Raw genomic sequence first — 27,319 nt, forward strand, 5'->3', positions numbered from 1 at the left:
GGCGAATTGGCTTGGGGTGCCTACATCAGAAGATCCCTGGACTGGTAAGTGTTCTTTTATTAAAAGCCAGCTGCTGACTTTTAGTTTATTTTTTTTTCCAGACTGTTGCTCCTCTTTAATCTCTTGATGTGAATGGGCATCACACATCTTTAGCTGTATATCCTTAGGCATTAGACAGCACTAGCTCACTATCCCAGAAGACGCGGATATCCCTGTATTCCTCTCCTCACCCCTCTCAGAACACAGTCAGCAGCCATTGCCATCACATTCTCTAGGCCGCCCGCGGGCCTCCAGGGGTTAACACGTGGCGTCGTTCAGGGGGCGGATGACGGCGCTTCCCGCCGCTGGCGTGACGTCACGACGTCGTACGTGGTGGAATGAAAGGAAACAAACATTAGAGATTACGGCTGTTTGTGGAAGAAGAGTGACAGCGGCTGCGGCGGCGCCGGGAGGGAATAGAGGGGGCTGCGGGTGAGTGCTGCCAGGGACAGGGGCCCCCAGCATGTTCAGCGAGGCGCAGTGTGAGGGGCCCCTGACTCCACCTCCTGTTCAGGCGCGGGAGGCCGAGCAGCCTGAACCTCCCGCCGGAGCCCATTGTAGTGAATGGATTGGGGGGGATGATGAATGAGGGGACCGGGGACACTACGAGTACAGTGTGGGGGAGGGCTGAGCTGTTTAGGGGGGAGTTCAGGCTGTGACAGGACATACCTCTGATCGGTGCTAGACATGTTTTTATGAGAATTATTCCACAATACTTGTAGAGACACACACTTCTGAGATTTGGATTAAAGTGTTACTAAACACACAGCAGTAAAGTCAGTGTATATGCAGTAATGCATGCTTGTTATACTCACCGAGGAACCTGAGCGTTTCATCTGTGCATTGTGTAAAAAGCCTGTTTGATATTATCTTCTCTGATCCTCCCCTTCTTTCATTGTCCCCCATTACATCTCTTAATAGAATAGAGCCTTGGGGTCACTCTGCACATTGGTCTATTTTGCTAGAGTTTTTTTTTTCTCTTGGGAGGGTGCATGTGATCAGCACAGGGCCAGTCCGCATTGTCCATACGGAGGGTCAGGGTTCCTGCAGCCTCATAGTACAGTCGGAGTAGAATGAAAACTCCTACAAGCTTTAACCAGACACTGATAGAAGTCACGAGACTGCTATATACTGCTGGAGAGGAAAGGTATTTAGCAGTTTATATTTACTAAATGATTGCATTTCCATGCACTGTGGGAGACCAGATCTAGTGAATGCAGAGTCCTGGGTTTAGTAACACTTTTTAGGTTTTCGATACGCCACCATAAATTTTCCTCGGAGCGCCATCTGGGCTGTGTGCAGGCAGCCTGACATTTGTCAGGCACTGGGGACACTGTCAGGTGTGTTGTTAGAGAACCATCCCAGCTTGGAATCCTGTGTTAGTCACATACTTGTCTATCACAGCATTACAGATTGTTTGCTGCGATAATGTGGAATGTGATCTGGATGCGGTGGGTCCATGGGAGGCGTCTACGGTGCTGACTAAGCTGGTGACATGGTTAGGGTTTGTTCAGTCACGCTTGCCTTAACTTTAAAACGCATTCTGTGATGCTTTTTGAGACTTTAAGTTTTGCTAATTTTTTTTATTTGTTTTAAAGGAGGCCCAGTAGAACCCAGATCTTTGGCGTGTTGGCTCCCCCTGTTGGGCGGCTCCCTAGCTCTTTAAGAGAAGTATGGGAATTTTTTATTTTTGTGTAGAATCGTACTTTCCTAGGTGTATGCATCATAAGTCGAATGCTTCATCTGTCCCCTGCTGGCTCTAAGACTGAGAACCGAGCGATCAAACACCACTGATCACTCAGTCACGAGGTTTGGCTGTACTCCTCTTTTAATACTCCTTTTCAGCAGATCTCCAACTCATTGACCACCCCTGTGGTCAATGAGCCTCTGCTGCTGATTCTGAATAAAAGACCCTCAGAAGCTGCAGGTGCTGTTAGCGAGTGTTGTCATAGACTTCAGTGCAGGGTTTGGAGATGCTTTAAAGCGACATGGGGTATAATTTTGTTAAGCAAACTTGGCAGTTTGAACTCGACTGTAAACCCATTTTATTTAGTGACAGGTGCTTTGATTAGCATTCAGAACGCTTTAAAAAAAAAAGTGTATTAAATGCCACTTTTTTAAGCAAATGTAAATGAGCCCTTACTTTTAAATAGCACTGCATTTGAATGCTAAAGGCGGGATTTAAAAACAGTGTCTGCCTACGTGAGCCTATAGACTGGTCCTGTCAAACTTCTCTTCCTGATGTCTGGGCTGAAGATGCCCATAGATTCCAATCTAGAAACACTAACAGATTCTTCAGTGGAGGTTGCATAGCATGGATGGAGGAATCTATTGCTTCGGCTATTGTTTAGTGACAGCCTGCTCCACCAGCTGTCAAAATTCCAAAATGGTGCCTTCATATTTTTATTTTTTTTTACAAACAAGGTTGCGCTTTATTGAAGTAAAACCGAGGAAATATAGTATGCAACAAACATGTAGCCAATGGCCACCATGAGAAGCAGTCGAGGAAAACACAAAAAGAGATACAATAGCGATTAACAATGCACATGTAAGTACGGTGGGAACACAGTGCAAAAATACTATGACAAATATATAAACCAAAAGAAACCAGGAGAAAGCCAGCAGACCAGTAAACAAAAGCATATCCAAAGGAAGGGAAATTAAGGCACATCATCCACCCAGGGCTGCCAAATCTTTTCGTACTTGTGGGGACAATTTCTATTAATGTAGGTGAGTTTATACATGGGAAGAGCCCCATTCACCAGGGCCATCCACGCCGCCAGCGTGGGGGGGGGGAGGGGGAACCCCAACGCAGTATGATCTCCTTCCTAGCATAATACAGTAACAAAGAAATCAGCAGTCTCGAATACTTAGAGCGTCTAACTTGATCCGGGATATCCAGGAGTGCCAGCTCCGGGGTACACGTGACAGTGAGGTTGAGATGAGTGTTCAGTAGGTCAAACACCGCGCCCCAAAACTCCGCCACCGGCGGGCAAGTCCAGAACATATGTAGGTAGGAGCCCTCAGCCACCAGACATTTAGGACAGTCAGCCGATCGCGCAGGGTACATTCTGTGCAGTCTCAATGGAGTGAAATAAACTCTGTGCAGAAATTTTGTGTAAATAAGCTTATCTCTAGAGGCAATAACCGAATCCGACCCAGGCAGTCCTCTCTATCCAGATTAAGCAGATCCGAAGACCATCGATGCCATAAACGCTCCAGGGCAGGAGAGTCCGCAACAAGCAGGGTGGCGTATAGGCAAACAGTGGCTTGGGGAGCTCGGCCTGCGCGAGGACCTCCTCCAGACGGTCAGTCTGAAGGACAGGGGTGGTCGGAAACTGGGCACGAATCGCATGGCGCAGTTGGAGGTAGTGGAAACCTATCCAGCGGGGGAGGGCAAAAGAGCCACGCAAGTCCGGGATCGTGCGCAGTGTGCCAACTGGCATGATGTCCCTCAGTCTGCGGACGCCGCAATCGGCCCACACCTGCGGGTCGGGAAGCATCCGCAAATGAGGGAGGGATGGGTTACCCCACAAGGGCTGATATGGGGACCAAGTGTTAGGTTGGAGAAACCGCATTCTAGCCACCTTCCAAACCCGGAGGATGGTGCCTTCATTTAATTAGATGCAGCTGCTGCCAATTTTCTGCCTGGTAGCCTTGCTTTTTCAGCCGTTTCATTGGGTTCCAGTCAAGTCGCTCTGTGTATGGCCAATCTTAAATGGAACTAAAGGCATACTTTAGTTTAAACAGTCTAAAGCCTGCAAAGTCCCTCCCCATCATCAGTTTCTTCTCTCTGGCTTCTTCAAGGTGCCAGTCTTGGACCGTTTTGATAGGCTGGGACGGGGTGACGGAACATGTGGACAGTGCTGGGGGGGGGGGGACTGCTAAAGAAGAGGTAAGGGATCAATTTTCTGCAATATCGTTGCAAGGAGGAGGTAAGTATAAACTTTTTTTTCTTTTTCTTCTAAGAAGATAAACTGTAGTATCGCTTTAAGGGGGCACACACCATTGACCACCAACAAACCCTACAGAGGGGACTAAATGACAGTGACTTTATACACTGGTCTTTTTTTTCTTTTTGTTTGTTTTGTTTTCTTAGCAACGTTAAGAAATGGATTCCTCCAACACCAAATCCACACAAGGTCTCCCCACTGGGACACTGTATTTAGCAACTGCAGCTCTTGATTAATACAATTTTCCGACATGTCTTTCAATAGAACTTAATCAAACCATTTACTTCTTTTGAGGGGAAACTGCTAAACACTGAAAGAAATACAGCTGGTCCCTACTGAACAGGCTAAATTTTTTTATCAGTGGACAGCTTAAAGCGGAGCTCCACCCAAAAGAGGAAGCTCTGCTTATCTGCCTCCCCGCACATTTGGCACTTTTTGGGTGGGAGCGGGTACCTGCTTTTGACAGGTACCCACATCCACTTTTCGGGTCATCTCCTTGTGCCCAACAGCCTGGATGTACACATCTAGATGCAGACACAGGCCCTGAAAGCAAAAACCTGTGACCCCCCCCCCCCCCCCCCGATGGAGAAATACTGTCATTCTTAATAGGTTGTGGCCCTTCTGTTTGGGTCCTGGGGATTCCTATCAACTGCCTGATTTCATACTGTCTTTGAAATCTGAGAGTGAAACAGTATCAAGTAACCTAACTGTTTTCAATATTGGTTTTCCTCTGTAGTTGGTGACTTGGCTCAAGCCCAAAAGATTATTATATTTTTTATTTCTTGGGTAAAGTATGCCAGCTTATGGCATAACTACCATAAGGACCTGTGTCCATGGTCTTTGGACATGTGCTGAAGGTATTACTTTGGCAGTTCTTATGTGTTTAGAATTCTTTGAAAGATGTAGTTGAACTTCTAATGAGCAGAATTTGACCTGCTTCCAGTGGACTTTGCATTCCCATAGACTTCTCCTTTGAGCATTCAGGTGCCTGCAGTTCCAACACCTGAAGCTCAAATAAGTCTATGGGACCAAAAATGCGTGATCCAAAGAAAATCCGGTATGGCATCGCACATAATGACTTAGTTTAAATAGGAGATCCTTACTGTGATGCTGTGATCCTTACCGTGATGATATTTTCTATATGCATATCCTTGATTTCCTATTGGAGGAACAAAAATAGCTTTTAGGTTAGTTGATTGCTACTGAATAAAGGCTAATTGTAATATTTTTCTCCCCCCCCCCCCCCCCCTACAGTCCAAGGCAAAGTTTGCAAGCAGCAAATCATGTCAGGCTCTGCTGCACAGAAGAAAGGATCCTTACGGCAGCGAAAATGTGGTTTCTGCAGATCCAACAGGGAGAAGGAGTGTGGACAGTTACTGGTTTCCAACAATCAGAAGGTGGCAGCTCATCACAGATGCTTGGTTAGTATCTATTCGTAAAGGTGTCACTTATGGGGTATATAAAGACTTGTATGTGTGTGTGTATGTGTGTGTGTGTGTGTGTGTGTGTGTGTATATATATATATATATATATATATATATATATATATATATTAACCATAGTTGTCCCGGTTGTGCAGTGATCAGATGCAAATGGCGAGAATCAGTCATATGAAAACTTCAGCTGTGCCACTGTATAAAACTTAAAGGATCATCATGCTCTCTATGATCTTAGGTAAAAAGGCGCTGGTAATCTTAATATATCACGTGTTATAAAAATTAATAGGTGATTTAAAGTGTAATATATGTGATTAAAAATTGCTACAAATATATATATGATCTACTATTGGTGCAATTAGCAAAGAAAAGTGCATACCAGTGCAATTTCAATTCAGAAGTGTTTGTGCTTCTCAAAGTAAATTAATCCACAAAGGTGTGGATCAGTGAACCAATAAATAGATATATAAAGAATTCCATACAAAAATCACATAAGAATATATAAAAAAGTATAAATATATAAATGTGCTCCAAGTAGTGTTTAAAAGTCCAAGCAATAGCATGCAATCAAAATTGTGCTTGGTGAATTCTTATTAATAAGAATTCACCAAGCACAATTTTGATTGCATGCTATTGCTTGGACTTTTAAACACTACTTGGAGCACATTTATATATTTATACTTTTTTATATATTCTTATGTGATTTTTTTATATATCCTTATGTGATTTTTGTATGGAATTCTTTATATATTTATTTATTGGTTCACTGATCCACACCTTTGTGGATTAATTTACTTTGAGAAGCACAAGCACTTCTTAATTGACGGTTGTCACATCCCAGCACCTGGAGCACTGTGAAGGGATTAATAAGAATCCACCAAGCACAATTTTGATTGCATGCTATTGCCTGGACTTTTAAACACTACTTGGAGCACATTTATATATTTATATTTTTATATATTCTTATGTGATTTTTGTATGGAATTCTTTATATATCTATTTATTGGTTCACTGATCCACACCTTTGTGGATTAATTTACTTTGAGAAGCACAAACACTTCTGAATTGAAATTGCACTGGTATGCACTTTTCTTTGCTAATTGCACCAATAGTAGATCATATATATATTTGTAGCAATTTTTAATCACATATATTACACTTTAAATCACCTATTAATTTTTATAACACGTGATATATTAAGATTACCAGCGCCTTTTTACCTATGATATATACCTATTTATTGTTTTATTACAATTAAAAGGGCAGCAGGTTCAACAATCTTTTATTTAAAGGGCCAGGCGCCTTCTCTTTTCTTTTTATTGCTCTCTATGATCTTGATGATTCAGATTTATAGCTTGGTCAGTTGGCTGAGTCATAGTAGCATGTATGGCCAAATTTGATCCATGAAGATTATCTACACAACCGTTGTTTCTCTAAAATCTTGCTTGATTCTGGAATCCACAGTGTACAATAGGCAAATACAGTGAGTTAACGCGTTTCAGCCTACATGACTTTAATCATAACTACAATAAAACAAACTTTGAAGTATATAGTGGCTAAAATAACAAGGGGTCCACCTACAAATTAACTCGACTCCCATTATTGAGAATGATTGCAAAAACTAAAATGGCTGACACAATTTTAAAGGAGCCGATGTACAAGCCACTATGCTTCATTAACAGACATTATAGAAAACTATATACAAAAAAATTTAAGGTCGGCTGGAGAGAGACAGTGACTGTATTATTTTTAACACACGCTCGCCAGTGTTTAAAACTGTACAGGGACATCTCTGATTGCAGATTTTGTGCCTTCCCTGGCATTCCGGGGGCTCATAAACATGACCTGCACAGAGAAACAGGTCTTTGCTGCTATCTGAATGAAACTTTGTGCAACAGAGTGTCAACTGAGCTTTTACAAGGATGTGAATGTTTAATCTGAAGTGATTTAAATGTGCAAGCGTGTTGAAACATCTTCGTTTTTCTTCGGCTTGAGTCAGGAAATGTTCCTCTGAAATCTTGACATTTGCTTTCCTTGCAACTGCCTTAACTTGCAGATTGTCTCCCAGCTTCTGAGCGCATTATAGTATCAAATACTATGTTGAAGGCTTTCCTCGCTATCTGTTAGAGCTGCACGATTCTGGATAAAATGAGAATTACAATTAGTTTTTTCTGCTTAGAATAAAGATCACGATCCACTTAAGATTCTTGCCGTAATATCTTTCACATTATACAAAAAAATTGGGATTTTACTGTTAAATTAAAAAAAATAAAGTGTATTTTTCCCCAAAAAAAAAAGCTTTTGAGAGCCTGCTGCGCAAATACAGTGTGACCTTAAAATATTGCAATGACTGCCATTTTATTCTCCAGGGTCTCTGCTAAAAAAAAAAAAAAAAAAAAAAAAAGTACTGATTTTTAACTTGTAAGCAGCAAGTGTCAGAAAAAGACTTGGTCTTTAAAGCGGAGTTTCAGCCACAAAATCGACGTAATCGATTTTGTGGCCATCCGCTTGCTTTTTGTCACCTGAAAAAGAAATGGATAGTTACGATTTTTTTTTTACTTGTTATTGTAGAAAAATATACTCGCCTTTCTTCCACTTCCTCCCTCGTTGGTCCACGCCGTCACTTCCGGTTTGCAATGATTCCTGGGAGCTGAACTTCATCGCTCCCAGGAATCACTACACCGGCCCCACTCGTCACTTCCGGTGCGGCGCTGCATTCCTCCACAGCTTCTGGGCATGCCCAGAAGCTGTTTAGCAGGGAATGCGGCGCCGCACCGGAAGTGACGAGCGGGGCCGGTGCAGGCGCATTCTGGGAGAAGAGGACACGGAAGAGGATCGCTTGCTTCAACTGCCCACATCCGAGATGGCAACGCTGGAGAAGAAATTTTAAAGGTGAGTATTTCTTCTTGCAGGTAAGTGCGACCCAGGACAGTACAGAGGCTATCCATTGTGGAATGTACTAGCCCTGACTGTCCCGGGGGTATTTTTATTGAATTTCTTTTTTCCATGGCCAGAACTACGCTTTAAGTAGTTGAACTGCACTTATTTACAGACCAAAGTTCATACCTTTGATCTAAAAGAACCAAATGATACATTGTTTAATTTGATCTCTCCACACCGAGAAGTGTTGTGATAAATTTTTTGGCTGCCTTTTTTTTTTTTTTTTTTTTTTTCAGCTGTGAGCAGGGAACGGCTCTGCACTGAATCGTGAAAATGTCAGATTTAGATTGTGAGGGGGGTTGAATCGAGATCACATCTTTTTATTTATTTTTAACGATTATTTGTGCAGCTCTCTGTCCTGCTGCGACAAATGGACAGTGACCGAAGAGAGAGTGCCCCAAAGCGGACACAGCATTAACACCCTAATGGGTTCTAAGCCTTTCCCCCACTATATTCAAAGCTTAAAGTTTTATTGGAAGATAATTAACTAGTTGCCAAACACCCGCCACAGTCTTACTGCGGCAAGGTGGCTTGGTTGCGCGAATCGACGTACCTGTACCTAGGTCGCGGGGGGGGGGGGTAACACGCCCTGCGGTGATCGGATTTGCTCCAGAACTGATCACTCGTCGGGTCCAGGCCAATGATTTGTGACCTGCTGATCGGTTCTGACGAATCACAGAACGTCCTGTGCCGGTGTAATGTAAACACAGGCACAGGAAATTATGCCGTCCCCTCCCCGGGACCCCTTTTTTGGTTCCAGCGTGAGAGGAGAGAGCATCTATCGTGAGAACACAAGTACTACACTGACATTAGTACACATAGGCCCATTTGTCACCCCCTAGTTAACCCTTTCACTCCCTGTTAGTGTCACTATATACAGTGTACAGATAATTTATTGATCACTGTATTAGTGTCACTGGTGGTGGCAGTGATAGTTAGGGTCTGTCCTAGATGATACAAAACCGCAGTGTTAGCAGAGTCAGGTCTGATCTCTGCTAGTGCTAGCAGTTATATGTTTTGGTAAAACAATCCTTGGCAACCAGGTGCTTTTTTACCTGTGGCTCACACTAGGTACCTATACATTTATTGGCCAAACAGGTACACTAGTGAAGAGGCGTAGACGATGCTAAGCATTACAGATGAGCAATGGGAAGCCTCGCTGTCAGAATTGGGCTTAGTCTTCGAACCTGTAGAGAGCAGTGGACAATAGCACCTGGACAATAGCTCTGATGACTGAGTAGTGGTCCCTGTTAAGATCAGGCATCCCGACCCCGTTCTTCTGTTGCTCAGATGCAACAATCGCATGGTTCTTGTATGCAGCAGGGTGTTGGCACTAGTAACGCTCAACCTTCTGGTGAAGTAGCAAGCACTAGTGGCCTAGTACATCCTGGTCGTAGACAAACCAGAACTGCGGTAACACTTAGTGACGTGGCGAGTGCAGTTCAAGCTGGTGTGGTGGCTAGCACAAGCAGTGTCCCCCAGCCACTAACAATTCGAAGACAGGCCCATATCGTACTTCCTGATGTGCTTGCAAATCCTGATTGGGGGACCACCATTTCTGTAGCGCCCGTATTAACCCCCCCCCCCCCTCTTTCCCTGGCCAACCTGGAATTCAGGTGGAAACAGACAATTTTACTCCCCTTGGTACTCAAAGCCCCCCCCCCCATCAGCTGCAGCATTGATTTGTTTATCCCGACAGCAACAACATTTGTCCTCAACCTATATACATAAAATCAATCATTGCAGCGCTGTAGGAGGTGATTTCACTACCGCAGCTTAAAAACAAATACGGCAAAGCGTATGGAATGGACACAGGCGGATGTCTCCTATGCTTCGCCATAAATTTTTAACCCTTTTCTTTGCCAGAGATTTCTTCATCCACACCGATCGATGTGAATGGAGGAATCTGTTATTGCTTTTTTTTTTTTTTTTCGTTCAGTCCATGGGCGGCCACGTTTTTGGGGTTTCCCATTGTAGTCTACGCGGCGGCTATTTTCTTGAAGTGGGGTGACGGGCAGCAGGGGCCTCTAGTGACCGTGTTTGGGCTTCCTCTTCCTTTCTGATCGCAGCGTGGAGGCAGTTTGGTGCTCTGGATGCATGATGGGGAGTCCCTATAGGTATACAGTCCCCCCTCTGCTATAGACTGCGCTGCTGGTGTGTGGACCCTTCTGGTACCTCAGAGGTAGCAGTATGCAGGCAGGGTTTTCTTGCAAAACAAAAAAAATATATATTTTTGTAACCATGGAGCCCTGGAATGTGTATCGCCACCTGACCCACTCTCTGAAGCGTACAAAGACCGATTGACTCCTGCGCTTTAGAGGGTAGCCTTGTGGCTAGTATCCCAAAAAAATGTGATTTAGGTCTGATTGAAGTTCCAGCTGTGCTGCCACTCTCACCTGGTCGTGGTAACCCAAACAGGTTCTGCAAAAGGAATAGACAGAGGGCGCACCAGCCTAGCGCATTATCTTTAAAACCATTTATTGTAAACATACGTACACATTATACTCACAAGACAATAGTGAAAACATGGGCAAGTGTAAGCAATATGGGACCACCGAGGGTCTCCACTGGGCATCCTCTGCTGCCGCAGGCCGTGGAAGGATGTGGACCTCCGAAAAAACGCGTACGCGTTTCGGGGTGTTCCCCCTTCATCAGAGCCTCTGGTTACGCTTGCCCATGTTTTCACTATTGTCTTGTGATTATAATGTGTATGTATGTTTACAATTGTTTTGAAGATAATGCGCTAGGCTGGTGCGCCCTCTGTCCAATCTCTGAAGCAGCGGGACCCTCTGGGTCTCGGTCTGCCCTGGCAGCCATGTTGCCAGCTCTGCAGTCACTTGTGTCAAAGGTTGATATGGCCCTGCAAAGGCTGCCTAGCACCTGCATCCCCACCTCTTCAGAGTCTGAGGTGGAGATGGCCCCTGCGGACGCGAGTCAACCCACTGGGTCTGCATCCACCCACCCTAAGTGCTCTAACTGTGAGGATGAATTCTCTTCCGCTGCAGCCGCGCATGAAAAGGCGCTGGTGGAGGCATTGATTGTGTGAGTGCGGGAAACTTTAAAGTCAGAGGACTCAGCTGCTGCTGAATCGGCATTGCCGGTGCAATTTGGCACCTGCAGATCTTTCAAGGTGACTAAGGTGTTCCTCTTTCCTGCCTATTTTGATGGGATTGTTCGCTAGTCAGTGGGGAAAACACATGGTTGGAATACCGAAGCATTTCGCTAGGAGATATCCTTTTGGGGAGTCTCTCTTGAAGAACCTGGCGGTTCCACCGTCTTGACTCTCGGGTTTCCAGGTTATATAAGGTCACACTTTTACCAGTGGATTTTCCATCTATTAAGGACCCTGTGGACAAGTGAGCTGAGGCTCTGGTTTGATACCTTTTTTCAGGAAGCGGGTTCAATTGAGGCCGTTGTTTGCTATCCCATTGGTAATCCCAGACAACTGAATGGGCAAAAATTTTACTCCAGAATCTGGAAGGGGATCCACATCCTACAGAGCTGGTGGATCAGTTGATCCAGGGGCTACAGTATATTTGTGCTGCATATTTGAATGCGGCCCCTTTAGCTGGCAGAGTATCTGTGACAGCGGTGATCCTTCGCCGCATGATTTGGTTGAAGTACTGGTCGACTGACCAGGCTTCTAAAAAGGTGCTGACTGAGCTACCTTTTGTAGGTGACCATTTGCTCTGTGCTTCTGTGGAGGAGGTTATTAAGGACCTTACGGGAGGTAAGAGTACTTTACTTCCACAGGTTGATAGGGTGGTGCCTTTTTTTTTTTTTTTTCTCTTGCCTCACAAGCGGCCCTTTAGTCCCACTTGATCGCAGGAAAGGGGGTTCAAGACCCACCTGTACTTTCGCGGGTGGCTCCAAGAGACCCTAGAATGGTAAGTCAAAAGCGGGTCCTTTTTTGTTCCGCAGACAAGCCTTCCTCAGCCTAAAGGGACGCCCTCACCCATATCTGGGGTGGGGGGACCTCTTAGTTTCTTTCAGGACAAATGGGTCCAGGAGTTAATTTGGTCCGGTTACGGGATTGAGTTTCGGTCAGGCAAGCTTATTTTCTTCCAACAACGCCTGTCCCAGGATCGGCTGCAAGGTCTTCATGGGGCAATGCAGGACCTGTTAGCACAAGGAGTCATTGTGCCGGTTCCAGAGTCGGAACGTTTTCAAGGCTTTTATTCAAATCTGTTTACTGTTCCCAGGAAGGAAGGCAAGGTCAGCCTGATCTTTGACCTCCAAGGCTCTGAACCACTTTGTGCGGGTTCATAAATTTTGGATGGAGTCAGTTCACACGGTAGTGGCATTCCTTTATCAAGAGGATTTTTTGGCCTCCTTCGCCTGGGGGGGGGGGGGGGTAATTTCTTCCCCTGTATTGGAGAGTGATTTCCACAGATGATAGTCTGTTCAGGTGGTGAGGGACTGTCAGAGGTTTGTGGCAAGGTCCTTTGGCCGACACTTCGGACGCTCTGGTGGCACCTTGGGGTCGGTATCGTCTTATTTGTATGCCTTTCCTCCATCGCAACTTCTGCACAGAATAGAGGCAGAAGGGATTCCAGTCATTCTGGTTGCCCCAGACTGGCCTCACCGTTGTTGGTACGCAGGCCTAGTAAGACTGGTAACCCATGCCCCTTGGAGACTCACTCTCAGAGAAGATCTTTTGTCTCAAGGACCGCTCTTCCATCCTGCTTTATGGTTGCTGGCTTTAACGGCCTGGCTATTGAAAGCCGGGTACTGAGGGACAGAGGCATGTCGGACTTGGTAATTTCTACACTGTTCAAAGCTAGGAAACTACTTCTAGGAAGATTTGAGTTTGGAGGGCGTTCATGACTTGGGGGGGGGGGGGGGGGGGTTCTCTGTGGGACCCCAATACTTCCTCTGCTTACTTTATCACAGAAGGTGTTTTTTTTTTTTTTTTTTTTTTTTTTTTTGGTGTTTGACTTCTGCACGCAGGGTGTCCGAGTTGGCTGCGTTGTCCTGTAGTTCACAGGGACAAAGTGGTGCTACGTCTCTGCCAGTCTTTCCTTCCTAAGGACGTCTCGAGTTTCCACTCAAATGAAAACATTGCGTTGCCTTTCTTTTTGCCCGAAGACGAAACATCCTATAGAAATTGACCTGCATTCCCTGGATGTGGTTTGGGCAATCGGGTGTAGCTGGCGGCGGCAACTACGTTGATTCCAAAATCAGATTACTTGTTTGTCTTTACGGATGGCTCTCGTAGTGGGCAAGCTGCATCTGCTCCGACCATTTCCAGATGGATCAGGCAGACGGTGGTGCAGGCCTATTCCATCAAGGGTCAGGTTCCTCCTCTCCCTTCACTCCTTTCGTTTTCTAGGAGGGCACTTAGTGCCTCCTGGGCCTTCCGTCATCAGGCGTCATTGGTCCAGGTTTGCAGGCGGCCACCTGGTCGTCTGTGCACACATTCACAAAGTTTTAAACGGTGGATGTACTCGCATCTGCGGATGCTGCTTTTGGCCACAAAGTTTTGCAGGCTGCTGTTGCAGAGACTCTTGCCTCTTGAGGGTGTATTTTTATTGGTAGGTATGCTCCAGTTGTTCCTGGTTAGGTACGTTTTAGCCCTTTTGGGAAATGTTTATTGCTGTTTTTTTTTTTTTTTTTTTTTATTTTGCAAAACTTTGACAAAAAGATTGGCAAAATACTCAACATACCTCTCAGCAAATTGCTTAGGGTGTCTACCTTCGAAAAGGGGTAATTTAGGGGGATATTATGTTATCTTGGCATTTTGTGGCCACCGAAACTGTGATGGGTAGTAAGGAGTGAAATCAACAATTTACACCCTTAGAAACCCTGAAGTCGGGTATTTGGTTTTTGGAGTACTGTGTGCGGCTGGACTGCCAAAGTCTCACACATAGGGTAGCCCCATACTCGGGAGAAGCAGTCAAATTCTTTCTATTTTTGGGATGAAATTCCACGTATACCCATGGCATGTGTGAGCAATATATCATTTCAATGACAACTTTGTGTAAAAAAAAAAAAAAAAAAAAAAAAAAAAAGGAATAGTTTTTTTTTTTTTTTTTTTTTTTTTTTATGGAACGTGGTATTCATGAAGTGTATGTTTTGACCAACTCTCCAGCCTGAAATTTGTTAGAATGTTAAATTCTTTTTTTTTTTTTTTTTTTAATTGCATATTACAACAGCAATTATTTTCAGACATTCAATCCTTGTTTTATTGCTTCTTTGTTACATGCATTAAGATAGAGATGTCTCATTCATAATCATACTAATTTATTTTATTTTTTCTTAGCTGTTTTCGTCAGCACTGGTATCTTCTCAGTCTGAAAGTGAAAACCTTGGTGGTTTCTCCATAGATGATATCCAGAAGGAATTAAGGAGGGGCAAAAAATTGGTAAGTGTCAGATATTATGGGATATTGTCTGTGGGAGCATTTGTACCTATTGTACAGTACCTCCAAAATGCAATCTAAATTATAAGTGAAATACAGCCAGCAAATCATTTTGTTTTGAAATTGTTATTTGTAAAAGGTAACATTTGCGCGTTATCCATAGTGCGTTGTTTTTTTTTTTTTTTTTTTATATTCCTAAAATGAAGGAAAAAGCCTAGACTTTAATCCCCTATGTGCTATTTGACCACCTGTAATACAGTGGTCAATATTGTCCAGTAAGCAACTGCAATAAACTCTTTTTGGCCGGCGATCACTGCACATCATCATCTATTTTTATATATCGTTACGCATTTTACATTTGGGGGTTTCTTATCTGTTTGGTGGAGATTTTCTTTTCAGTCTATGGTGAACTTTGATTAATTTTATTTTTTTTTTATTTTTTTTTATTCATGCTTCACTTTTTTTATTATTGCTGTTTTAGACCTTTTTAGTTCATGTTTGTTTTTATTCAATGAGGTTGTAGCGCTACTTTATCTTTGTACATGAAATATTTAATCTAAAAAGAATCGGAATATAAATTTTATCAGTGTGTCTAAATACACTGGTTTTTAAATGCATATGTACATGGGGTAGCCATATTTACTCATTGAATGCTGAGGCTTAGTTTCCTTATTTCAGGGCTCGACAAATCCCAGACGCCAGGTCGCCATGGTGACTAGAAATTGTGTCCTGGCGCCAGTGCTTTTGTCAGCCACCCACCTCTCACTTGCCGGCTGAGCTATAGTCGAAAGATGGCTACCGTGCGGTTGTCCAGTCCTGGGAAGGGAGTCTGAAAATCTCTCAGAACCCTTCCCTTTGGGACACAGCTGATCAGATCGAGATAAAGGGCCAATCACAGCAGGCCCTCCACCATATGATCTGCTGTGTCTAATGTATACACATGCCGATTTTTTTTTTTTTTTTTTTTTTTTTTTTGTTTTAGCATTTCCTTTCCTCGGCACTGTCACAGCGTGAGATGAGGAATGCTGATAACAGGCTATCCTGTGACAAGGGACATTTACACTGATAATTGGGGCACTGATCATCAGTGCCACCTTCTTAGTCACTGCACATCGGTGAAGAAAACTTGAGTTAGACTTACCGGTAGCTCATTTTCTAGGAAGACTTCCAGGACAGCCTCTGAGACCTAGGGATCCTCCCTCCGGACAGAAAAAATGTACCCCAATCAAAATAAAAGGCGGTTATCCAGGCCCACACCTCCGGTATCACCAAGGGCCATAGGAAGGCACTGGAAGAAAAAACACACTCATCACAGCATGATTATGGAACCCCAGAAAAAACACATAGGGTGGGAAAACCTGGCTGTCCTGGAAGACTTCCTAGAAAGTGAGTTACCGGTCTAACTCAGGTTTTCTCCAGTCGTCTTCCACAAGAACTTACCACTTAGGGCGGGACCACCGCCTGGAGGACCTTGCGTCCAAATGCATGATCTTTGCTTGTAAGCAGATCCAGGCGATAATGCTTCGCAAAGATAGAGTAGCTGGACCATGTAGCAGCTTTGCATATTTGCTTTGGCAAAGCACCAGCTCTCAACAAGGCTGAGTGTGCGTTAATAAATGGAGGCGGGGCCCCCTGCCAGCTATAACATTTAGCAATAGCTCATCTGATCCATCTGATCTAATTATATTATTGATTCGATTATAATTCATGCGTTTGTGTTTCAAATTTATCACATCTGGGATGTCTACTAGACTCTTGTTTTGGTCAGGTTTAAGTCAGCAAGTCAGTCACTAAGAATTGTAGGCCTATAATACATAACGCCAAATTTCCATGAAAAAAATTGTACCGCTTTTGGTATATAATTCCTGACATAATCATACCGCCAGGGAGGTTAAGAGAGTGATTCAGGGGCCGGACATTGCGGATCAGGTGAAACTTGCCTGATGGCCTTTTCACCACAGAGGGGAATAAAATCCCTGCCCTTGCTCTTCCCGGTAAACTTGGCTGAGGACTTTTTGGTCCAACAGATCTCCTCCTTTTTAGGGGACAAACTGCATCAGCCTTTTCCAGATCTCTGGGTAGGCTTGTCACTAACAGTCTTGTGGAGGGAACTGATTCAAACTCCAGCCTGTCACCATTCTGAATTAGATCCAAAATGTACCCGCTGGAGGAAATGGCTGCCCATTGTGGGAGAAAGTTCCCCAACCTTCCACCGGGAGACAGGAGTGATTGAGGTTTGGCGGGTTGAATAGTATCCCTCTGCCCTTGTGCCCAGTCCAATGCTTTTTCTAGCACTTCCTCTAGGCCTGATCCAAAAGGATGATCCCCCCTGAAAAAGGTAAACTGCAAAGGCGTAGTTTAAACCCAGAGTCCCTGTCCATATATTTTTTTTTTTTTTTTTTTTTTTTTTTTTTTGCCACAGGGTTCGTCCAATGCAGCGGATATTGCTGCCAACTTGACTGACTCTGCTGAGGCATCCCCTGAATAACCTACCAGTTTGAAAAGCTGAGGGAATGATTTTAAAAATCTGTCTCTTGAGGTCCCGGGCCAACAGGCTTGACTGAAGCTGGGAAAGCCAACACTCCAATTTTCTTGCAATGCAAGTTGATGCTAAGGCTGGTTTTAGGCTGATGGAGGTAGAGACCCAGGCCCATTGCCCTTCTTGTCCATGGGGTCTCATACTTTAGGTCATGCTTCGACAGCTGTACCTTTTTTAAGTAGATCGTCTACATCAAGAGTCAATTTGTATTTTGAGCCTCTGGAGGAGTCCTCCTCTGAAGCCAAATCGGCTTGGGATCCTCCTCTGGGTCCTCCCGGGTGGGGACAGATATACTGGTACCGAGGGACCCTGCATTTTCTGTATCAAACCTCTTTAAATGATTTTAAAGGTTTTAAGCAATTTCATTCTTTTACATAATTTTGTGACATGGTAACTGATTGGTCTTTTACCAGACTATCACACAACTACAGCATAAGGGCTGTTCCCCACGCAATGCTTAGCCGCACAAACTGAACATTTCCTCTTGGGGGCTGCCAAATCGGTCTTATTCTGGGCTTTAACCTATGTTAAGACAGGAGATCTAAACAGCATTTGAGACCAGGCCCTATTCCAAAAACACCACTGTGCAGCTTAAACAACCAAAGCATGCCACTGACTGCTGAGACTATCCCTATAGCTCATAGGACAGTAAAATAAACTCTCCCAGTTACAAGCCAAAGGGACCCAATCCCCAGCTTACCTGAGAGGAGCTGGTGCCTGCAGCAGCAGATTATCCTGCTTGTCGGAGAACAGGGGTGTCCATGCTGCTTCCCAAGCATTTTATTACAGCCTTGCTGGTTCACACTCTGGCACCAGCAGCCCAATTTCCTGCTTTCTGCGCCGCTTTGAGGCCGGAACCATGAGCTTTCGGCGCCTACTGATGACGTCCCTCAGCCGGCCAATTGTAATTTTGTAATTTCCGCTTACCAGCGTGGAACGCACAGGCGCTACATATTGAAAAGGATAGGTAATTAAACATTTAAATCCCTGTTTTGTGCCACAATTGTATATATTGTGTAGTGTGTTTTTGTGTCACAATTGTGTATATTGTATGTGGTGTGTGTTTTTTTTTTTTTTTTTTTCTCTCTCATATTGAAGGGGAGTTACACATTGTATCCCAGTTTTAAAGGGTAATTTGCATACAATAGCTTAAGTGGTTTCAGAATTAATGCATTAGTTCATATTCGTGTATGTAAAGCCAACCCTTTTTTTATTAGGTTTGATTTGGATAAAATGTGGTGATGTTTGGACTTCTGTCATGGGTTTTTTTACTTTCAATCAACTTTATTCAGTAATACACTGAGAGACCTAGGTGCATAGCAATCGTTACAACACCCAGAGTTCAGGCGCAACTTACGGAGACAGAAAATACATACCAAGTATTAGAACAATAGAACAACACTTAATTAGGCTCAACACAATACTGGCCAATGAGCCAAAAGAAGAACCATGGGATAAAGTTACCTACCTTGTGAGGGGAGCAACAAACTGAGTTATGTGTCACACTGTTGTAAATTTACTAGGCGGGAATATTTTAAACTCTGTCTGAAGCAAAACCTAACATACCATGTTTCCCTGAAAATAATCCCTGGTCTTATATTAATTTTGGCACCAAAAGACACAGTAGGGCTTATTTTGGGGGTATGTCTTAGCTGTAGTGTGCTGTCTTCTCTTCTCTCCCTGCCTGTCAAGAATCCCCTGTGTGTGTACCTAGTTTAGTGTATGTAAAATCCTAGAATCCACTTTTATTTGTGTTTTTTTATATACTGTCCAATGTGTGTTTCTGTAATAGTGCAAAATACCTTTGGTTTGGCGCTTAGCTGATCTCCCGCTCTGCTGGATTCCTCCTCTCATAGCTGTCGGGAGGGGAATCTCAGCCCCTCCCCTTTGCAGTGTTCACAGAAGCGCCGAGTATTGGATTAGAATTGTGTGAAATACAGTACCCTTTGTTACAGTGCTGCTCCACACTCTGCTGATCCGCCGCTCTGTTCTCCTCTTCTTCTCCCTCCGCTGACAGCTGGGGGTCACGGAAGCGCAGAGCGGTGATGTAAGCAAGGTATTTCCCACAATTCTTATCTAATGCTAGGCGCTTCTGTGACCTGCTCTTTACACTGCTGAGGGTAAGGGCTGAGATCCCCCTCTGACAGCTATGAGAGGAGAAGAGCAGAGGGGGGAATCGGCTAAGTGCCGAGTACCGAAGGTATTTCACACGATTAGATTACAAAAGCACACACTGGACATTATATAAAACAATAGTAAAGTGGATTCTAGGATTTTCCATATACTAAACTAGGGATATTTTTTGGGGTAGGGCTTATGTTGCAGCCCTTCCCGAAAATAAGTCTTTTTTTCGGGGAAACATGGTAGGTAACCCAGGTATTGGGACCCGCAAAGAAGACCTAAAAGAAAAAAAAAAGAGGGAAAGGAAAATGGAATAAGAGCGAGACCGGAGAGAGGACCATGAAATGGAAGTACTCAGACTAGCCTGAAAAGGCCAGGTCCCCTACAGGCTCACATGCACATAATCAGCCCAGGAGCTCCAGGTTACTTTCAAGCGCTTAGTGGTGCCATTTTTCACACTGGCAATTTTTTTTTTTTTTTTTTTTTGTTAAACCTAATCCAGGAAATTTTTCCTTGATATGACATGCACACAGAGGGCTTTTTCCAAGATTGAGCTATAGTAGGCTTAGCTGCTAGAAGCATAAAAAAGATCTGTCGTTGCTTAGTACGAGGTAGGTTCTCCACCAGCTCGTTCAGTAGAGCAGTGCGGGGCTGCTGGAGGATCGGGGTATCCGAAATTTTTCATATTGGGGCAAAAACCTTGTTCCAGAAACCCTGCTACCTTGGGTACTCACCAGATATGAAACATGGTGCCAAGCTAATGGCAACCTCAGGAGCACAGGGGTGAGGAAGATGGGTAATGTCTTGAGAGACAGAGGAACCATACCATCGAGTCATAACCTTGACGTTAGCCTCCACTAGGGAAACCTTCATTATACAGTTGTATGCTCGATGGAAGGATGAATGCCAACGTTCCACATCGCCCTCAGAGGCCAAATCTAAACCCCACGCCCGCCTATAAGGGAATTTATCCAAGGAGTCGAGCAGCCTATAAATGGTGGGGCGCTGCTGATTAAGTCCCGTAGGACGTAACGCATACAGGAGGAGGAGTCGCCCGCTGCTATCCTGCTCGGCCAGGATATCAGCATTGTGATATCTTCTACATGCTGTGTATCAAGAGGAATTTTGTGTTAGTTTTATACAAATGTGTTTACGTTGAAAAAGCAGAGAGCGCTTAGATGTTTATGTTTTTACATGCACGAGTGCACAAGTGGCTACGTAGGAGGTCCCGTGTACCCTTATCCAATGGACAGGACTTTGCAGTTACCGCTGCTGTATACACTGTGATTTCCAGTACAGGGGAAAAGCATTTATAACCCACTGCTAACACAGGGGTCTGTGGATGTGGTGAGAGCAGTGTGTTACTGTTGGTGAAGGGTCGTGTCACCTGGAGTTTTAAATTTACTTCCCCTTCCACCTCCTTCCTGGGAACACCAGGACTCCTAAGGGGTGACCTTCGGGTCCTCAAGCACAGACTGGCCTAAAGGGTGTAGAAAATTAGTAATTTAGTAAAAGCGAAAAAGTTCAGATTAAGGTATCTTCCGGTTTTGACCGACAGTGTAAATGGGCCACGAGGGGTCAGGAAAAGTCAGATTCTGTAAAGGCCTTTATTCAACCACCAACTAAAGGCCTTAGGTTCCCGACCAGGGAGAAAGGCTGGAATATTAAACAGATGGTTTTGGGGATGGCAGGGTGAAACTAACCTCTTATTTCGCACTCAATCCCAGACGACTAAAGAATTGGATAGGGAGGGGGCCAGTACAGGTAACTTACACTTTGCTGACTGCCATTTAATAAAAGCCAATGAGACTCCATTAACCACTTAAGCCCCGGAAGATTTTACCCCCATTCCGACCAGGGGGTATTTTGCGATTCGGCACTGCGTGACTTTAACGGACAATTGCGCGGTCGTGCGACGCTGTACCTAAACGAATTTGGCGTCCTTTTTTTCGCACAAACAGAGCTTTCTTTTGGTGGTATTTGATCACCTCTGCGATTTTTTTTTTTTTTTTTTTTTTTTTTTATCATGCGCTATAAACAAAAAGAGCGTCAATTTTGCAAAAATAGCAATATTTTTCACATTTTTTTTATATGAAATTCCCCAAAAAAAAAATTTAAAAATCAAAATTTTTTTACTTTTTTGGCCAATTTGTTTTATGCTACCTATGTTTGGTAAAAAAAATCGCAAAAAGCGTATTTTGATTGGTTTGCGCAAAAGTTATCGCGTTTACTAACAAAGGGAAAGATTTCTGTCATTTTTGTTTTTTTAACGTGTAATGGCGGCGATCTGCGATTTTTTTTTTTTTTTTTTTTTTTTTTTTTTTTTTTTTTTTGCGGTACTGCGACATTGGGGCGGACAGATCGGACCCTTGACTGACATTTTTGACACTTTTGGGGTTACCAGTGACATTTCTACAGTAATCAGTGCTATATATATGCACTGTTACTGTAAAAATACACTGGTAGTGAAGGGGTTAACTTTATTTGGGAGGGAGGGGCTGTGTGTATCCCTAGGGGCGTGCTTTCTACTGTGATTGGCTGGGGCTTGAGCTGTATGGACACTGATCAACGGATCTACATACTAGATCCGAGTGATCAGTATCCTAACAGCAAGGAGAATGACAGGTGGCTTGTTTACACAAGCTGCCTGACATTCTCCCTCTCCCCCGCCGATCGCCGAGTGACCGGCGGACATCGGGTCCGCCGGTCACACGCGCGGGGGGTCCGTGACCACGCGGGAGCGCGCCTCCGGGGGCGCGCGCTTGCTCCCTAGACCCTCACAAGCTAGTGACGTAGCCCTACGTCACTTTGCCTGTGAGGGGCTGACTGCCGACGTAGATCGGAGTTAGGCAGTCGGCAAGTGGTTAACTGCCCTTCTTTCAATAGCTATCCAATCAGACTTTTCCATTTGAGCATATACCGTTGGCACCTGGGCCATTTGGTGCTGCCTGATGGTAACCAAATAATTGGGGAAGTACTAGACCCCCCTCTGTCTTGTCTGTCATTATTTTTATTGGGGTTTGTGTGGGAGATTCACCTGCACTCTGTCATGGTCACCATAGACTCCAGTACAGATAGTGATGAGAAATTTAAATTCATGTTATCGGAACAGAGGGCAAGGGGAAAAAAACATCCAATGAGGGCACATTTGTTGACCCTTTTTTTAAGGAATATCCCCTTGCTCTATTCTGTGTTTCTGGGACTGGAAGGTCTCCCTGACAGTGCGCAAATGGCCAAAAAGACGGGGATCATAACCATTTTTTACACTATCCAAAAATGTAAAGGTTTTACATACACTTTAAATCTAATCGAAAGTATTTAGAAATGGTGTTTATTTCTGTGTTTTGCATAGAATTCACAGGGCACAGTGCCTCGTTTTGAGCTCAAAAACCAACTGTTTTCATACAGGACCCAAGTAACAAAGGTGGTAACACGCACACACATCAAACCTGCTCTCTTCCCCCACCTAAACCCCCAACACAGTGAATACAAAACCCTGAAAGAGGACTTTCACAGATTATCCTTACCTATAAATAGCAAGTAAAACCTGTCCCTGAAGTTGCTGTGTTAAAGTACAAAAAAAGGGGGCATCATGATTTGTTTGGGTCTGCGTAGCCACAGAGGGTCCCAATGCTAAGCTGGGTCAACAGCCAAATTCTCCTACAATGGGCATGTGAGTATCCGAATGAACACTGAGCAATGGTAGAAGGTGGCCTGGTCTGGTGAATTATGTTTTTCTTTTGAATCGTATGGATAGCTGGGTGCTTGTGCATCCCTAGAATGCAGTATGGAAAGAAGGCAAGCCATTAGAGGCAGTGTTCTGACATTCATGTAGAGGTTACTTGAAACCTACCTAAACATTGTTGCTGACCAAGTGCACCCCTTCATGGAAGCAGTGTTTCCTGATTGCAGTGTCCTATTTCAGGAGGATAATGTGCCCTGTCACAGAGTTTGAGGTATTGACTTCAGATCTCAATCCTGATCGTGCATCTGTGGGATGTGCTGGGGGAAAAAAATGTGTGATCCATGGGAGGGCCCACCTCGCAACTTGCCAAACTTAAAGGATTTGATACTGACGACTTGGTTCCAGATACAACCGCATACCTTGAGGTCTAGTGGCTTCCATGCCTTGATGGGTCAGGGCTGTTTTGGCAGCCAAGAGGACCTACTCAGTATTAGGTGGGTGGTCATAAAGTTATGACTGACCTGTGAGTTCTTTTCTATACCCAGTGTTTTACTATTGTTCCTATGTTATAAACTTTGTCAACGATCTATATTCTAAACTGTCTCCCCACCCGGACTGAAATAAAAACATTTTAGTGTTTGGTGTGGGTTTTTTTTTTTTTTTTTTCAATTTTGGTGGTAACCCTTTCTTCTCTTTTCTAGATGTGTACGCTGTGTCATTGTCCTGGAGCAACTATTGGTTGTGAAGTAAAGACATGCCGCAGGACTTACCATTATCACTGCGCTTTGCATGATAAATCCCAAATGCAAGAAAAACCATCACAAGGAATATACCTGTAGGTATAATGTGAGCTTTGATTGTCTGAAGTAAAAAAAAAAAAAAAAAAGTATAAACCACAAGATTCGATCAATATTTTTTGACAACACACTTTTTTAAAGGGGGATTGCATGATTCTTATGTCCACTGGCATTTGTCATAAGTTGACCCAATGTTTATTAACAATCCCCTTTTCTGTTCTTCAAGGATCCAACTGATAAGCTGTTGGAAGCCCCATTCTAGAACTTTGTTTTGTCTGGTGGGTCATGCACTTCACCCAAACCTGGTTGTGATTTTTTTTCTTTCCACTGTCAAACAGTATCTGCTTTTTAATCCTGTAGACTTCTGGGCAGAAACGTTTTTTATATACTGTATACAGTATCTCACAAAAGTTAGTACACCCCTCACATGTTTGTAAATATTTTATTATCTTTTGTGACACTTTGCTACAATGAAAAGTAGTGAGTGTACGGCTTGTACAACTCTGTATATTTGCTGTCCCCTCAAAATAACTCAACACACAGCCAATAATGTCTAAACTGCTGGAAACCAAAGGGAGTACACCCCTAAGTGAAAATGTCCAAATTGGGCCCAAAGTGTCAATATTTTGTGTGGCCACTAATATTTTCCAGCACTGTTTTAACCCTCTTGGGCATGGAGTTCACCAGAGCTTCACAGGTTGCCACTGGAGTCCTCTTCCACTCCATGATGACATCACGGAGCTGGTGGATGTTGGAGACCTTGCGCTCCTCCACCTTCCATTTTTGAGGATTCCCCACAGATGCTCAATAGGGTTTAGGTCTGGAGACATGCTTGGCCAGTCCATCACCTTTACTCTCTGCTTCTGTAGCAACGCAGTGATCTTCTTGGAGGTGTGTTTGGGGTCATTATGTTAGAATACTGCCTTGCGGCCCAGTCCAAGATGGGAGGGGATCATGCTCATATGTCACAGTACATGTTGGTATTCATGGTTCCCTCAATGAACTGTAGCTCCCCAGTGCCGGCAGCACTCATGCAGCCTGAGACCATAACACTCCCACCACCATGCTTGACACGCTTGTCTTTGTACGCTTCACCTGGTTGCCACCACACACGCTCGACGCCATCTGAACCAAATAGGCTTATTTTGGTCTCATCAGACCACAGGACATGGTTCCAGTAATCCATGTCCTTAGTCGGCTTGTCTTCAGCAAACTGCTGTGGGCTTTCTTGTGAATCATCTGTGTAGGAGGCTTCCTTCTGGGACGACAGCCATGCAGACCAATTTGATGCAGTGTGCGGCGTATGGTCCGAGCACTGATAGGCTGACCCCCCCCCCCCTTCAACCTCTGCAGCAATGCTGGCAGCACTCATACGTTTAATTCTTAAAGACAACCTCTGAATAGGACACGAGCATGTGCACTCAACTTCTTTGGTTGACCATGGCGAGGCCTGTACTAAGTGGAACCTGTCCTATTAAACCGCTGTATGATCTTGGCCACCGGGCTGCTGCTCTGTTTCAGGGTCCTGGCAATCTTCTTATAGCCTAGGCCATCTTTATGTAGAACTTCTTTTTTCAGATCCTCAGAGTTCTTTGCCATGAGGTGCCATGTTGAACTTCCAATGTCCAGTATGAGAGAGTGAGCAATAACGCCAAATTTAACACACGTGCTCCCCATTCCCACCTGAGACCTTGTAACACTAACGAGTCACATGATACCGGGGAGGGAAAATGGCTATTGGGCCCAATTTGGACATTTTTACTAGGGGTGCCCTTTTTTCTTGCCACCGATTTAGACATTAATTGCTGTGTTGAGTTATTTTGAGGGGACAGCAAATATACACTGTTGAACAAGCTGTACACTCACTACTTTACATTGTAACAAAGTGTCATTTCTTCAGTGTTGTCACATGAAAAGATATATATTTACAAAAATGTGAGAGGTGTACTAACTTTTGTAATATATATTCACAAAAGTGAGTACACCCCCTCACATTTTTGTAAATATTTTATTATATCTTTTCATGTGACAACATGGATGGCTAAACTCAACGTAAAAATGAAAGTCCTCCAAAAAATACAAGGCTGAGGGGTCATTGGCAGCATTCCAAGATTACAAAGAATGCAATAAGAAATGTAAGTGCGCAATCAAGGTAGGTAAGATAGAACACAAAAGGCACAGTGGAAGAGTTAAAAAAAAAAAAACAACCAAGAAGTTCTTTAAGTGGTATATAAATAGTAGGAAAGTGAGGCCAGAACATATTGGCCCTATAAAGGATGATGAAGGGAATCTGACTATAAAGGACAGAGGGAAGGCAAAGGTTCTAAATTCTTCTCTTTAGTCTTCACAAACGAATTGGGGGGGGGGGGGGGGGGGATACAGTGACCTAGACTGTAATATTGTTAATAACACGTCACAGGAAGCACCCTCATGGTTAACAGAAGACTGACTCAGAACTAGACTTGAAAAACTTAACAAAGGTAGTCACCAGGATCAGATGGCTTACAACTGAGGGTCCTTAAGGACCAGCTGATTGGAGAAAAGCCAACGTGGCACCAATATTTGAAAAAGGGCCAAGATACAGTGCATTGCGAATTCGGCCCCCTTGAACTTTTCAACCTTTTGCCACATTTCAGGCTTCAATATAAAACTAATTTTTTTGTGAAGAATCAACAACAAGTAGGACACAATCATTTAGTGGAACAAATTTATTGGATGTTTCAAACTTTTTAAACAATAAAAAACTGAAAAATTGGGCGTGCAAAATGATTCAGCCCCCTTAAGTTAATACTTTTAGAGCCACCTTTTGCTGCGATTACAGCTGTAAGTTGCTTGGGGTATGTCTCTATCAGTTTTGCACTTCGAGAGACTGAAATTTTTGCCCATTCCTCCTTGCAAAACAGCTCGAGCTCAGTGAGGTTGGATGGAGAGCGTTTGTGAACAGCAGTTTTCAGTTCTTTCCACAGATTCTCAATTGGATTCAGGTCTGGACTTTGACTTGGCCATTCTAACACCTGGATATGTTTGTTTATGAACCATTCCATTGTAGATTTTGCTTTGTTTTGGATCATTGTCTTGTTGGAAGACAAATCTCTGTCCCAGTCTCGGGTCTTTTGCAGACTCCATCAGGTTTTCTTCCAGAATGGTCCTTTTATTTGGCTCCATCAATTTTATCCATCTTCCCTGTCCCTGCTGAAGAAAAGCAGGCCCAAACCATGATGCTGCCGCCACCATGTTTGACAGTGGGGATGGTGTGTTCAGGGTGATGAGCTGTGTTGCTTTTACGCCAAACATAACGTTTTGCATTGTTGCCAAAAAGTTTGATTTTGGTTTCATCTGACCAGAGCACCTTCTTCCACATGTTTGTGTCTCCCAGGTGGCTTGTGGCAAACTTTAAACAACACTTTTTATGGATATCTTTAAGAAATGGCTTTCTTCTTGCCACTCT

General features: G+C 43.9%; 1 protein-coding gene across 1 annotated transcript in view; it reads left to right on the forward strand.

Annotated features, from left to right (window-relative positions):
* Positions 1 to 339: 339 nt before the first annotated feature.
* PHF6 (PHD finger protein 6) overlaps positions 340 to 27,319 on the forward strand; it is a 79,437-nt gene continuing 52,457 nt past the window's right edge. The window contains exons 1-4 of the mRNA XM_082264638.1: positions 340 to 471; positions 5,247 to 5,413; positions 14,631 to 14,732; positions 23,776 to 23,909. Coding sequence (XP_082120764.1) covers positions 5,276 to 5,413; positions 14,631 to 14,732; positions 23,776 to 23,909 — 374 coding nt within the window. The 5' untranslated portion in view covers positions 340 to 471; positions 5,247 to 5,275. The remainder of the gene's footprint in view (positions 472 to 5,246; positions 5,414 to 14,630; positions 14,733 to 23,775; positions 23,910 to 27,319) is intronic.

This window comes from Pelophylax lessonae (assembly GCF_965119305.1).
Source record: "Pelophylax lessonae genome assembly, chromosome: 7".
In the NCBI taxonomy this organism is placed as follows: Eukaryota; Metazoa; Chordata; class Amphibia; order Anura; family Ranidae; genus Pelophylax; species Pelophylax lessonae.